Below are 12234 nucleotides of genomic sequence, written 5' to 3'. Positions count from 1 at the left end.
CTGTTGGGTGCAGTCGTGTTCAGCCAGCCGGATAAACTAACAGTGTGTCCTCAGGCACCCCATGAGACAGCCACTGACCTGGCTAATATGGGTGGCTGCCCTCTGCGCACACACACACATATATACACACAAACAGACTCACACACATCGGCCTATGGTCTTCAGCATAGATCGGACTACCACTCAGATATATAATGTAGTATGATTTAATAATCTAGTGTCGCTTTCTACTCTTCCTGTTCTCCCTTACCTCTGCACTCTCTCTAGTGCAAACATTTATGTTCTCTCCTCAGCGCCTTGGTCCATTGTTTGCTATGTTCCTATTTTAGTCCTTAGTTAGTTTGCCAGCTCAAGCGTGAACCTCATCCCTGACTCTAAGCCTCAAGCCACTGTCAGTGGAACAAGGAAAGATGTTTTATGTAAACAGTAATATAATGTCCTACTTGCCTGTTGAGTGTAACAATTCCCTCAGAAGTTCACCCAGCCTTGAAAGAAAATACCCAGTGAGTCACTTTGTTTTTTGCTCATGCTCCTTCGGACGCACCTAGATCTCTGCTAAATGTACAAGCTACAGTGAGTCTGGAAAGGTCCAAGTCATTGACATCACGTTCCCACTGGGAGAAATCCAGAAACTAGTCTCAAGACAACAAATGAGTTTATATGCCAGCATTAGCCCAAATTTTATCAAGGGCACAGTAAACAGGAAACAGATTGCAGGAAGTAACATTATTGTTGACTGACTCGGTAACTCATAAAAATCAAGCAACAAATATTATTTTTGTAAACATAAAGACACAAATCCTGTTGTTGAATGTTGAATGCTTTGTATTTATTTATATGTGCAGGTATTTAAATATAATGTACTTCAATAGATATAAAATGTAGAATATTGTACTGTGTGATTGGGCCTCCTGAGTAATTAAAACAGTAATTGATAATTAAAATTCACCTACAGTATCAATATGTTGATATTGGTATTTGACAATCAATGTGGTGATAGTACCATTTTTTCCCTGGAGTAAAGAGAATAGAACTCCATATACAGTCCACGCTTCCAATGTCTAATGATTTTGTATTGAATCAGGATTGATTGTAAAGGTAGGAAGATATGACAATCATCATCGTCGTCATCATCATCATCGGGATGGTGTTTGTCTCTGTCATTGATTACATTGACGTCTCAGTTGTGATGGTGTTTACAGTGTTTGCCTTCATCCCAAACTACTTTTCAGTCATGCAGTCCTCAAAGCCTGCAGCTCAGTCAGCACAGCTGAGACTGAGGGAAGCACAGTGTACACACACACACGCACACACACACACACAGGAAAGAGAAATAATAGATATCGGGGGATGCAAGAAATGCTTCTTTAGCTTAAAAGCTGGTTCCTCAAATGACAATCGCTTTTCCTCTTGTGTCTGGGGTCTCATTATACTTGTGTTTTCTGCATCCCATGAGAGTCCCTGATCAATTTATTAATTGCTTCTTTTACTCCTTGGTCTGCTACCTCTGCTCCACTCAGGGAAAGAAGGCGAACACCAGGGTGATCCCTCACCGAACATACTTACAATTCTTATTCCACAGATTTTGAACATTTTAGTCGAGGTTTGAAAAGACAACAGAAAAAGGGAAGATAGGCTGACAGGAACAATGTACACTAACTAAAACTAATGCAGTGTCATTCAAGAATCCTGTAATAAATCCAACCTTCATTAAGGTTGTAATGTTTCGTTTTTGTTGAACCTGATTTAGAGAAGTGTTTATCGGCAGAGATTTGTCATCATTTGGTAGGATGCACTTCACAGCAAAGGATATGAGTCTAACTTGTGTTCTAAATGATTACCAAGAGTAGGGCTTATAAATATTCCTTTTTTTCAGTTTTGGGAAGCACTAATCAGACATTATCTCTTTAAATTAGGTTTGTTTTTTTTCCCTGAAACTAAAGCTGATATTTTCTAAATATTTTACAGGCTAATTAAGTCAAATTATCATTTGCATGGACTAAACCAGTGGTATTAGTTGACGAATGGCCTGAAGGAGCTTCACCATAACGCAAACTAACACTTCACCTCTGCCCCCCAGCACTGCCTATAATGAAGCCTCAGTGGATCTCTATTATCAAGGCTGTCCAATGGCAAACTCCCTGCTCCTCTGTCTGCTTTAAACATGATGGATGTGAATCTGCACTGCACCGTGTGTGTGTGTGTGTATCTGTTGATTTCAGCTTGATATTTTTCAGCTGAACAATGAACAATGATGTAAAAGGGAAACTAATTCCCTACAGGAAACTGGAATAGTTTTTCAAACTACTGGTTTTCAAAGTGTCGCCACACATACCTTCATTTAGTGGCAAATTCTATCCATCATACTTTAAGCCACAGCAATAATCAGAATGCACATGTGCGCGCACACTCTCTCACACACGCGCACGCACACATACACCACTAAGAGGGCACTAATGACGTCACTGTTAAGTATTTGAGGCCCCTTCACTCCCTCAGTAATATTACACACTGAACACACACAGAAGCAGCTACAACCCAGCTATATATGACCTGACACAGAAATAGTGACTGGGCAGCTGAGCAGCTTCTTGGCCTTGTGTGACACTGTGCCATTAGATGCACAGCCAAGGAGCATCCCTTTATTCTCTCTTTTATCATGGACTCTGGAGCCCTGAGAGAAGAGGATAAAGAAGACTGAAAAACCCCAAGAGTTACCAGTGATCCTGGCAGTCATCATCCCTGTGAATATTTGGATCTATTTGTTTTGGAACTGGACGGGATTAAGTTTGAAGTAGTTTTACTGAGCTGTGATTGAGTTTGAAGGGTGAGAGATGGAGCCCACCACGTCAACAGAACTGAGAGGAAAGAGAAACAGCAGGGAGATAAACTTCAGAAAAAAAAAAAACTTCTGCTCATCAGAGCAAAGATCACTTTTTTTTTTTTTTTTTTTTTACTTTCTAGCAAAATCCATGGTGATTGTTACACTTCTTATCACTGTATTGTCAGTGTATCACTATATTAGACAGAGAGAATAGAAGAGGATCTCTCACTATCACTTGTCTATAAATATAAGAATCATAACTATTTATTACATAGACATAACATATGCTGTATAATACACATATGTATCCTGTATGTTGGACATAAAATGTGTGCACATATGGACCTAACTGCAATGAATAGTTTCAAATTGAGTTGAGTAGAAAAAATAGAAAGCAGTGCTATATAATAGATCAAATATGCCTCGCCATTAATTGCCCATAAATAAATTAAACATACCCTGTGCTGCATATTACATAACACAGATATAATACATGCAGCACATTGCAAATACTTCTGTGTAGATAAAATGTGTGTAGATACTATATGTAGCTCCAGAGTAGAATAAAACTGATTATCTCCCACTATCATGTCTAAAAAATTAAACATAACTTACACAAATTGGAAACTTACACATAAATTGGACATGATATGACACAGATATACTTCTATACACAGACAGGCTGTGTGCAGCCTGTGGATTTAACTACAACCGTGGGAGCAGAATTGAGTAGAGCAGAATAGAATAGGTTTACAGAGAAGGTACCAGAAGAGAAAAGAGCACTTTTGTGGGTGTTGTTTTATCTGTATCAATGGCGCCATCAGGTGGCTGAAACATGTCATCTGATAACTCCTGCTCTGAGCGTATGGCTATGTACTGTACACCTCTCTCTCTCTCTCGTTGTCTCTTTTAGTTGGATGACCCTGTAAGCGCACTTCCTGAAGTGGCCCGACGCAAGGTGGACCACGAACACATGCTTGGCATTGTGGGTATTGTTGGCACAGTTCTCAACCTGCTGGTAGTGGTGTTAGTGTATATCTACACACCTGTTTGACACGTCCACGTACAGATTCGAATGTGGATTTAGGGTGAAGCTGTTGGACGGATGGAAGGACAGACAGAAGGAAGGAACAGGGTGTTTTAGTAATACATTACTGGTATTCAGTCTAACTTGACTGACTTTTGTGGTTGTGTTTGTAACTATGATTAGGTTACCTCGGAGCTGAGGTCCTTCTCTGTGAGGGGGTAAATATTTGATCAACACTGTTCAAATATTTGAGTTCTGTGAGTTGGTAAAATGTTTGCAAATTGTGTCTGCAATATTACGGTTTGTTTTATTTACAGCTCTAGACGGCAAAAACGTGTTTACATTTAAAAGCTTTTGTTGGAAATTATGACACTGACACAATCATAGAACATTATTTTCACATTGTCTGTTTGATGCTATGTTTTCTACATTTAGATTTGAAAATAAATTTATATTCATAACCAATAAATTTCAAGTGAGAAAATTGTTTCAGTCATCTCTGCATTTTACTATTATTCAAAGCCACATCAGTGAAACATCAGGGCAATGTGTCTGGTTATATTATCGAGGTACTTTTATTTTACAATTTTAACACACATGGGGGAAAAAAGGGATGAAAATTATACTATGACAAACTTGTACAACTCTACTTGCTTGACTATCACAGAAAATGGCAAAGACGGAAAGTGATATGCCGTATAAAATCAGTGCAGTGGTTTAAGATATTATGATGTTGATATGTTATATTGATATTTACAAAGTACTGCAGGTAAAACATGGATCTTGTCAATAGATTCTTTTGTGAAATGTACAACAAATTGTAACCCTGGAAGAAAGGTGCAAAACCTTGAGATGACAAAACATGTGTTTTTTTTCCTTAACTCCAACACTTTATATCTATAATATCTTCAGAGTTTCGACACAGGAACGGACATTACCTGGCAGATAAATACACACAGTGCATGCTACACTAAAGTACACTAAAGTAAAGCCAATATGCCATTTGTGAGAGCTTTGGTTTTACTCTCTGAAAATATGTTAAAATGTTTATTTTAAATATAGACATTGATTTATTTCTTTATGGAACAGGAGCAGTATAATTATTTGTATTGCTGATGTTAATATCAGGTAGTATTTGACAGCTGGTAATAATGTCAATCTTCTCAGATACAGCCTTCAGGTCATCCAGAATTAATCTGATGCTGTGAGAAGCGTTGATGATGGCGCTCTGCGACGTATTCAGCTGAGCTGTTGCACTGCGCACCTTTGACAAAACAGTCAAACAATTGAAACGCAAAGTTGTTGACGGAAAGTAAATGATTGCTGCAATTCACAAAACTCAGAAACCTGCTAAGTTACAAGTGACAAAGGAATCACACTGAGTGTACATTGTATCACATATTTACTTACAGCAGCCACTTAGATGCTTAGATGCTGCTCTTTGTGACTGGTATGTCATTTCTATCTATTCTTACATTATGTGTCTGACATTACAGCCCACAGTTTGTCATAGCCATCCTAGATTCTCAATTTAATACAGGTTTTTGTTATTTCAGTATCTATTTCTGTACTATAGAGCATTATTGCACTTTTCTTGTATAGAATAATATGTTTTGTGCTCAAAAATTTAACTTAGTTCCACAACAGTGGTGAATAAGTGCAGTGGCATCTGTGGTAATGTAGTAGTATAAAGGGTATTTTGGAGGATATAAGCTATATACAAAAGTAAGTGTTCTGAGCATACCTCCCTGGAAGCACCACCATAAACCTGCCGTAGTGTCTGTGACACGTCGTGATACAGCCGGCTGTTAGACTCCCGCAGCTTCTGTTGTAAAAGGGTGTCACCTGGAAAATGAGAAGATTGGCAGATCAGATAAATAAGTGAACTGTATTGGTCTTCCTTTGACCGTTCACATATCGATTTGATCTAAGCGATACAATACAAAGTATTGATAAAATAATGAAAAAGTTCTTGCCTGAGAATAAACTGCAATGATCGTTTATCAGTAAAACTCCAACTACCACTCCGCAATATATGACCGTCAGCAGGGCTACCCAGATGCTTCATTACTTGCTATAGAAAGAACATTTGGCCATGGAGGGTCCTTCTGGACATTTGTGACAAGACACTCTAAACTTAGTAGTAAACTCAGAGCTTTAAACTGCATCTCAATTGCATCCATTTTAATCAGAAAACAGAGTCTCCATCCATATGTGCATGCAATCATACATCCAAATGAACCATTAACTGTTCATCAGCACCAGGGTAGCAGAGAGGATCGGGTCACAACTTCTGAATAACCACCTGGAACTTACCTGGCCAGACAAAATGAAGGAGAGGTGAAACATTAGATTGAGATGCAATTGAAAGCTCAAAAAATTTAGTAAGGGGACCTTTGAGTTAGGAGTTTTCTGTCACACAGTAATTATTGTCATAATTATGACTGGCATTCCTCACCATGTGGCCTGTGTGTGGGACTGGGCCTGTCTTCCACTATGGACTGTATATCGGGATGGTCTCTGACTACAATTAGAGGAGGCAGGTCTCTCCTGAGTATCTGAGCGCTCTCCTGGCTCACTGCTGAAGCTCGGTCCGCCTGCTCCTCCTCCTCACCCTCGCTGTCTGTTTCAGATGCCTCCCCAGGAACCTGACATCATCCAAGATCACAGACAGAACAGGTTGTAGATTCATGACCAGAGAGGTGGAGATATGGTTTGATGCTCATGAACACACACACACACACACCTTGGCTCCAACAGAGGCAGTTTGTGGCGGAGGCAGGGAGGTGATGTAGACTTCATCATCGGAGTCTGTCTCAGACGCCTCGCCCTGCACCACTATCTGGTACCTGTTGGACATGACTACACACACACACACACACACACACACACACACACACACACAAAACGAAACGTCGTTAGCTAACTGAAACAAGTAGCCTATAGATGGTTACTGAAGCCAAATAACGGTAGCGACACTAACGCATAAACTCGCAGAAACTATAGTGTAATGTTAGCTAAACGCTCAATGTCAAAATACACACTTGGATAAATGCAAAAAGTGCCAAACCTTCTCTGTGAAATCAGAAACACAGATCACATGAGCATCAAGGAAGTGGCTTGTATACCAACTGTCACGTCATAAGTAACGTCTCGTACCGCGATTGGAAGACAAGCCAGCTCGTAAAATCAAGAGTATTGTTTGTAAGTAAAACCGGCGTGCGCCGTCTTTAAACGGGTTTCAGGCAAGCGTTTGGTGCAATGTTTATTAGTGTCCTTCACTTACGAACAATCTTTGTATGCCTTTAGTTTTTGTAGTACATATAATTCACAGCCACCGGGCGCTTTTACACGTTGTTCTAGGGGCTAACTCTTGCTAACTCCGCCTACGTGAAAATAAGAGGAGCGTCATGGTGTTAATATCGAGCTCAACATAGGAAGCGGGCTGGTATATACTTGGTGTAGCCTACAAGAATTTGACAGGTACAGTAGTTCAATCCGTTTAATTTATTTAGATTAACTGTGTATATGGCATACACACATGCATTGCTTTTCCCACATCCTCTCTCATATACCGAGATAGAAGAAGAAAGAAAAAAACACTTATTACGGCTTGGACAATGTTGCTAGCAAACAACACAAGCTACCTGGTGCTAACGGTTTAGCTAACGCTAATGTGTGGGTTTTGCTGTTGTGTCTTGAGGCACAGCTATCTAGGTTGAATAAAACTGCTTTAGGCTAGCTTTGTGTCGGCGTGTATAATCATGTCTGTGTGTTTGTCAGGAATGACAGACGAGGCTCTGTTTGAATTTCTCCATATGGAGATCGTGTCCCATGTTTACAAGGAGCAGCAATCCAATAAAGGAGAGATGGACAACAAGGTGTGTTCAACGAATCACATAATCACACATAATATACAGAAAAACCTACGATGTTGTACACAGTAGAGCCACTTGCAGGACACACTGTACTTGTTCACTGACCAAATAAACGGTTTGAATTTCTTCTCTTCAGGACAGAGCTGTCTGTGTTTCTGTCCTGGAAGGCATGGGCTTCAGGGTGGGACAAGGACTCATTGAGAGGTAGGCGGGCATAAACATACTATATGTACAACATCCTCACTTGTGTAAAGTGTCTTAAGTTGTGTCTTCTGTCCAGGTTGACCAGGGACTCTCCGAGCTTCAAGGATGAATTGGATATAATGAAGTTCGTCTGTAAAGACTTCTGGACAAAAGTGTTCAGGAGGCAGGTTGACAACCTTCGAACAAACCATCAGGTAAAATTAAAGTGAAGAGAAACAATCTGTAGATGGCTGCTACCTAGAATACAATGTGATTTGTAAGACATACCACGCTTTTGGTTGTGTGTGTAGACTGTTGAGAGGGCTGTGGCTCATCTGAAATTATTTCTTGAGCCACTGAGATTTCTGACCTTACAAGCTCAGTTTCAGAGCGCAAAGCCTTTCCACCAACAAGAATTTGGATCTCTTTTGTGAAAGAGTGACTTTGGTTGTTAAGGCAAAGAGTTTACAGTAAAGTTAGTTAAGGTCATGGATTATTTAAAAGTTCCCTGTGTAGACTTTATTTGTAGACAAATAAAAGTTATGTTTGCATTCAGTGTTACTCACCAAAAAGCATTGTGTGAATGCTCGATGTCTAACAAACATGTTAAGTGAAATATTTGCAAAGTCAGTGCAAATATAGAGGTGAAACACTCCACAGGGAACCTTTAAATCTACTTTATATTATACAAAACCTTGCTGTTAATTAAGTACTGAAGATATACATTCAATTGCATGTGGTAGTTAAAATTAGTTCTTATAGTTTGTTACTAGGGTTGCTACTATACCCCCATTTATTTTGCACCACAGGGTACCTACGTACTACAGGACAACAAGTTTGCTCTGCTGACTCAGCTCTCCGGTGGAAAACAGTACCTGGATCAGGCTCCTAAGGTCAGTATAAACGCGCTCTCTCTCTCTCTCTCTCTCTCTCTCTCTCTCTTTCTCTTTCTCTTTCTCTTTCTCTTTCTCTCTCTTTCTCTTTCTCATACAAAGAGGCAATTCTCCTGTTGTCACCTTCAGATCAACTGTTAAATCAGAAGCAGGCACTTCAGGCTTTGTTGGGTTTTTTTTTTTTTTGTATACAGTCAAATAAATCAGAGTCAGTCACAGTAGTTAAGGCTCATTTATATGTGTGTGTATGTTTTCTCTCAGTATCTCGCTTTTTCATGTGGCATGGTGAGAGGAGCTCTGTCTAACCTGGGTCTGGACAGTGTGGTTACAGCTGAGGTCTCTGTCATGCCATCCTGTGAGTACTATCAGTATACTAATCCATGATACTCCATGACATAACATGCTCACTGGCTGCCAATAGCAGCCAAACTGCTGTTAATCATGTGAGGTATCAATGACTTAATTATCTGAATTTTGGATAAATCTGTTAAGGTCAAAACTAATGTTTCACCTCTCTTATCATTTTGTCTGGTCAGGTAAGTTCCAGGTGGTTATTCAGAAGTTGTGACCTGATCCGCTCTACTACCCTGATGCTGATGAACAGGGCCCTGAGGGGGTAGGAGGATAGCAGTTCCTCTCTTCCCACTGAGCAGTCCAACCACAGAGGGAATCAGACATCACCCTGATTTCTACAGGTGGGGCAAACAGGTCTAGCCAGGTTCTGCTGACAACCCGGTACCCCTTGCAGGGTTAGCCAGAGTTTACCTTTTACTTGTGATGCTCTGATACAGAACAAGATTTGTTGGATTCCTTTTGCATCTTGATTTTGACAGAGGTTATTTCCCTTTTGAGATAAATAATGTGTGATGTTCTTAACGTTAGTTTAAATAAGTGGAACCAGGCCCTGACTGACCCCTTTTGGCTGAGCTTTGAAAAGAAATATTGACTGTCAGTGGCTGTGAATACAATAATGTGAATGTGTTGTTTATGACAAGGTAATTTAATATTCTTTGTAATGTGTTGTAATGTTAAGTCAGAGTGCTTACTATGAAGAAATAATTGGAAATGAAAAAGAAAAAAAAAAAAAACAGAACAGATCAGCAGGATCTAGGATAAGACATCACTTTGGATAATAACTGCAGACTATCAACTGTCATACCATTTCTTTAACAGCCATCCAAATAATTGCTAGAGAGCCTTTGAAAATCATTGCACCAGACACATCAGATTCATGATTCAGCACGTTTCTCTGTAACCAGCACCTGGTGCTTTGCTCTGCCTTGTAGCAGATTGCCTTTAGGAGCTGGGCGTCTCTTTTATGCTGGCATTCTTTTAAATTTCAGTTGATTTCAAGGTAAAATTTAAATCCACAGAGAGTCATTGGCACAGTGGTTTCAGTTTAATTATATTACTAGATGTGATAAGTTTCCAAGCCCAGCTTTTCCACAGATGAAAGTGGGTTGATGGCTTCTTAATGGGCATCACTCTTTTCCTCTGTGGTGATGTTGTATTTCAGAGCTGACCGCTTACACTGGGTTTACAGGTTATTATTTTTTGTATGAAGATGAACATTTTTGTTCTTTTTACAGCATTGACATGTTAACATATAATAATAATAATAATAATAATATTTTCCAACTATACAATAATCTGCGAATGTGACTGAGTCATGTTGTAAGGCTTTGAAATCAGTTTACATGGATTTCTGGGTTACATTTATTAATGACAGCTTGCTTTGTACCTCCTCAAATATGAGCCCTATTATTATTATTATTATTGTTATCATTATTACTGTTACTATTATTATTGTTATCATTATTATTATTTATTTTATGTTTTCAAATAAACATTTTGTCCAAATGGAATAATGTGACAAAAATAGTAGAACAACAAGGCTTATTGTCCATGAAGAACACAACGGTGAAGAAATTCACCTCTCTGGTTGGTGTAGTAGCCTCTTTGTGCCAGTAGAGGGACTCATAGATCTGCCTTTATTTTCATGTCTGTTGCAATACCAATTTACCCATTTACCATTTTGTTATGTTATGTCCAGTGTTTCCTTGTCTGTTCTCCTCGCTTATCTCAAATGTCTACTTTATCTTTTCAATGTACTGCCAATGTTTGTGTGGCAGAAAGGAGAACCTCTGGTAGAACAAATGTGGCTGTGCAGTGCCATGAAAAACACCCCCTTGAGTGTTTGCATGATGTTTTGTTTGGAAAAAAAATCTTAAACAGCAAAGAGTTGTCACAGTTTCTTCCATCAATTCTTCAAATATTTTTTATTGATACAATCAATCTGCGATAACACAAGATGTGCACATTTCCTTTACACTACACACACACACACACACACACACATATATATGAAATCAATTTTCACATTACTGACTTGAAAAAAGTAACTAAGATCATGCGTTAACATGGAAAAGTAGGCCAACAATCAAAACTTGTCCACATGTTTTCACAGAACTGAAAAAGAAAAGTGCACATCAAAGAGAACTGTCCGGTTATAATGTCTTACGTAAACTGATGTGTTACCGTTTCCTTTTTCACTCCTCTGCATAACAACACATTTCGCATAGTGCACATGCAAGTTATTAATATTTCTTTCATGTTTTTGATCCATATCATGAGCTTGGTATTAAGAGGTTCTGCTGTATGAGTCTACTGCTCCTCTGACATATTCAGTTCTGTCCCAGCAGGCTAAACTATTACTTTTACATTTTCAAGTCATGGTCATTCTTAGATCTAAGCTAGCATTGTGAATGAGCTCAACCAGGTTCAGTCAAATCCATCATCACATTTGGAAAAATATAAGGGTATTTTCATTATAGTTACATTTTGTTACAGCACTACACTGTTATATTGCCCTAGTTGATGGATTGTGGTGCTTTTATTTTTGTCTCTGCTCTGATAAAGTATCCCTGGCTGTATTCCAGTATTCCACTGCCATCAGTGTAATAATCTTACACAATAAAGGTCTTTACATGCAACTTCATCAATTTAATGTTCTCCCAATGTGTCTCCCGCTTAGTTTCGGCCTGAAAAACTGCTATGGATGTTACTTTCAATATTTGTTCTTACAGCTGTGTCATTACTGTCTTTATTAGACTCAATGTGGAAGTTGTATTTTCCCATACAAGGTGAAACCCAGCCTCAGTATTTCATTATATATTTGACATAATGGTGCTAATGAGGGCCATCAACAGTGCAGGGCAAAATCATACTGGCCAACTTATTGAGATCACCTCATGCACATATATGTACGATGAAATCTAGGCAATAGTGCAGATATCTAGTCATCCTTTCTGTTTAAAGCATGGCAGATGATGCACAGGCAGATATCATGGAAAGTATAGCCAAAAGTAATGGCAATAATGAAGATTTCAGTTTTATTTTGTAATATGGTTTTAAAGGTTTTCACACCTG

At 39.0% G+C, this 12234-nt stretch overlaps 2 protein-coding genes across 3 annotated transcripts; one reads left to right on the top strand and one right to left on the bottom strand.

Annotated features, from left to right (window-relative positions):
* Window positions 1–4402: 4402 nt before the first annotated feature.
* Window positions 4403–7061, bottom strand: bloc1s3 (biogenesis of lysosomal organelles complex-1, subunit 3). The gene is made up of 5 exons (XM_071496055.1): window positions 6922–7061; window positions 6598–6713; window positions 6310–6499; window positions 5596–5696; window positions 4403–5115 (listed from the first exon to the last, which is right to left on the bottom strand). The coding sequence occupies exons 2-5, from the start codon at window positions 6709–6711 to the stop codon at window positions 4930–4932; spliced, it is 591 nt and encodes a 196-aa protein (XP_071352156.1). The 5' UTR covers window positions 6712–6713; window positions 6922–7061; the 3' UTR covers window positions 4403–4929.
* Window positions 7062–7198: 137 nt separating this feature from the next.
* trappc6bl (trafficking protein particle complex subunit 6B, like) lies at window positions 7199–9898 on the top strand. Of its 2 annotated transcripts, XM_071496057.1 has the most exons (7): window positions 7199–7334; window positions 7635–7732; window positions 7866–7933; window positions 8010–8127; window positions 8722–8805; window positions 9067–9160; window positions 9342–9898. In XM_071496057.1, the coding sequence occupies exons 2-7, from the start codon at window positions 7637–7639 to the stop codon at window positions 9371–9373; spliced, it is 492 nt and encodes a 163-aa protein (XP_071352158.1). In that variant the 5' UTR covers window positions 7199–7334; window positions 7635–7636; the 3' UTR covers window positions 9374–9898. The 2 variants fall into 2 exon arrangements, with proteins under 2 accessions (XP_071352158.1, XP_071352157.1); XM_071496056.1 differs by lacking the exon at window positions 7199–7334 and having other exon boundaries at window positions 7601–7732; window positions 9342–9515.
* Window positions 9899–12234: the final 2336 nt, after the last annotated feature.

Source organism: Trachinotus anak, unplaced genomic scaffold (genome assembly GCF_046630095.1).
Source record: "Trachinotus anak isolate AG129_WGS33_773 ecotype Australia unplaced genomic scaffold, CSIRO_AGI_Tana_v1 ptg000014l, whole genome shotgun sequence".
NCBI lineage: Eukaryota > Metazoa > Chordata > Actinopteri > Carangiformes > Carangidae > Trachinotus > Trachinotus anak.
This window is presented reverse-complemented; position numbering and strand designations above follow the sequence as displayed.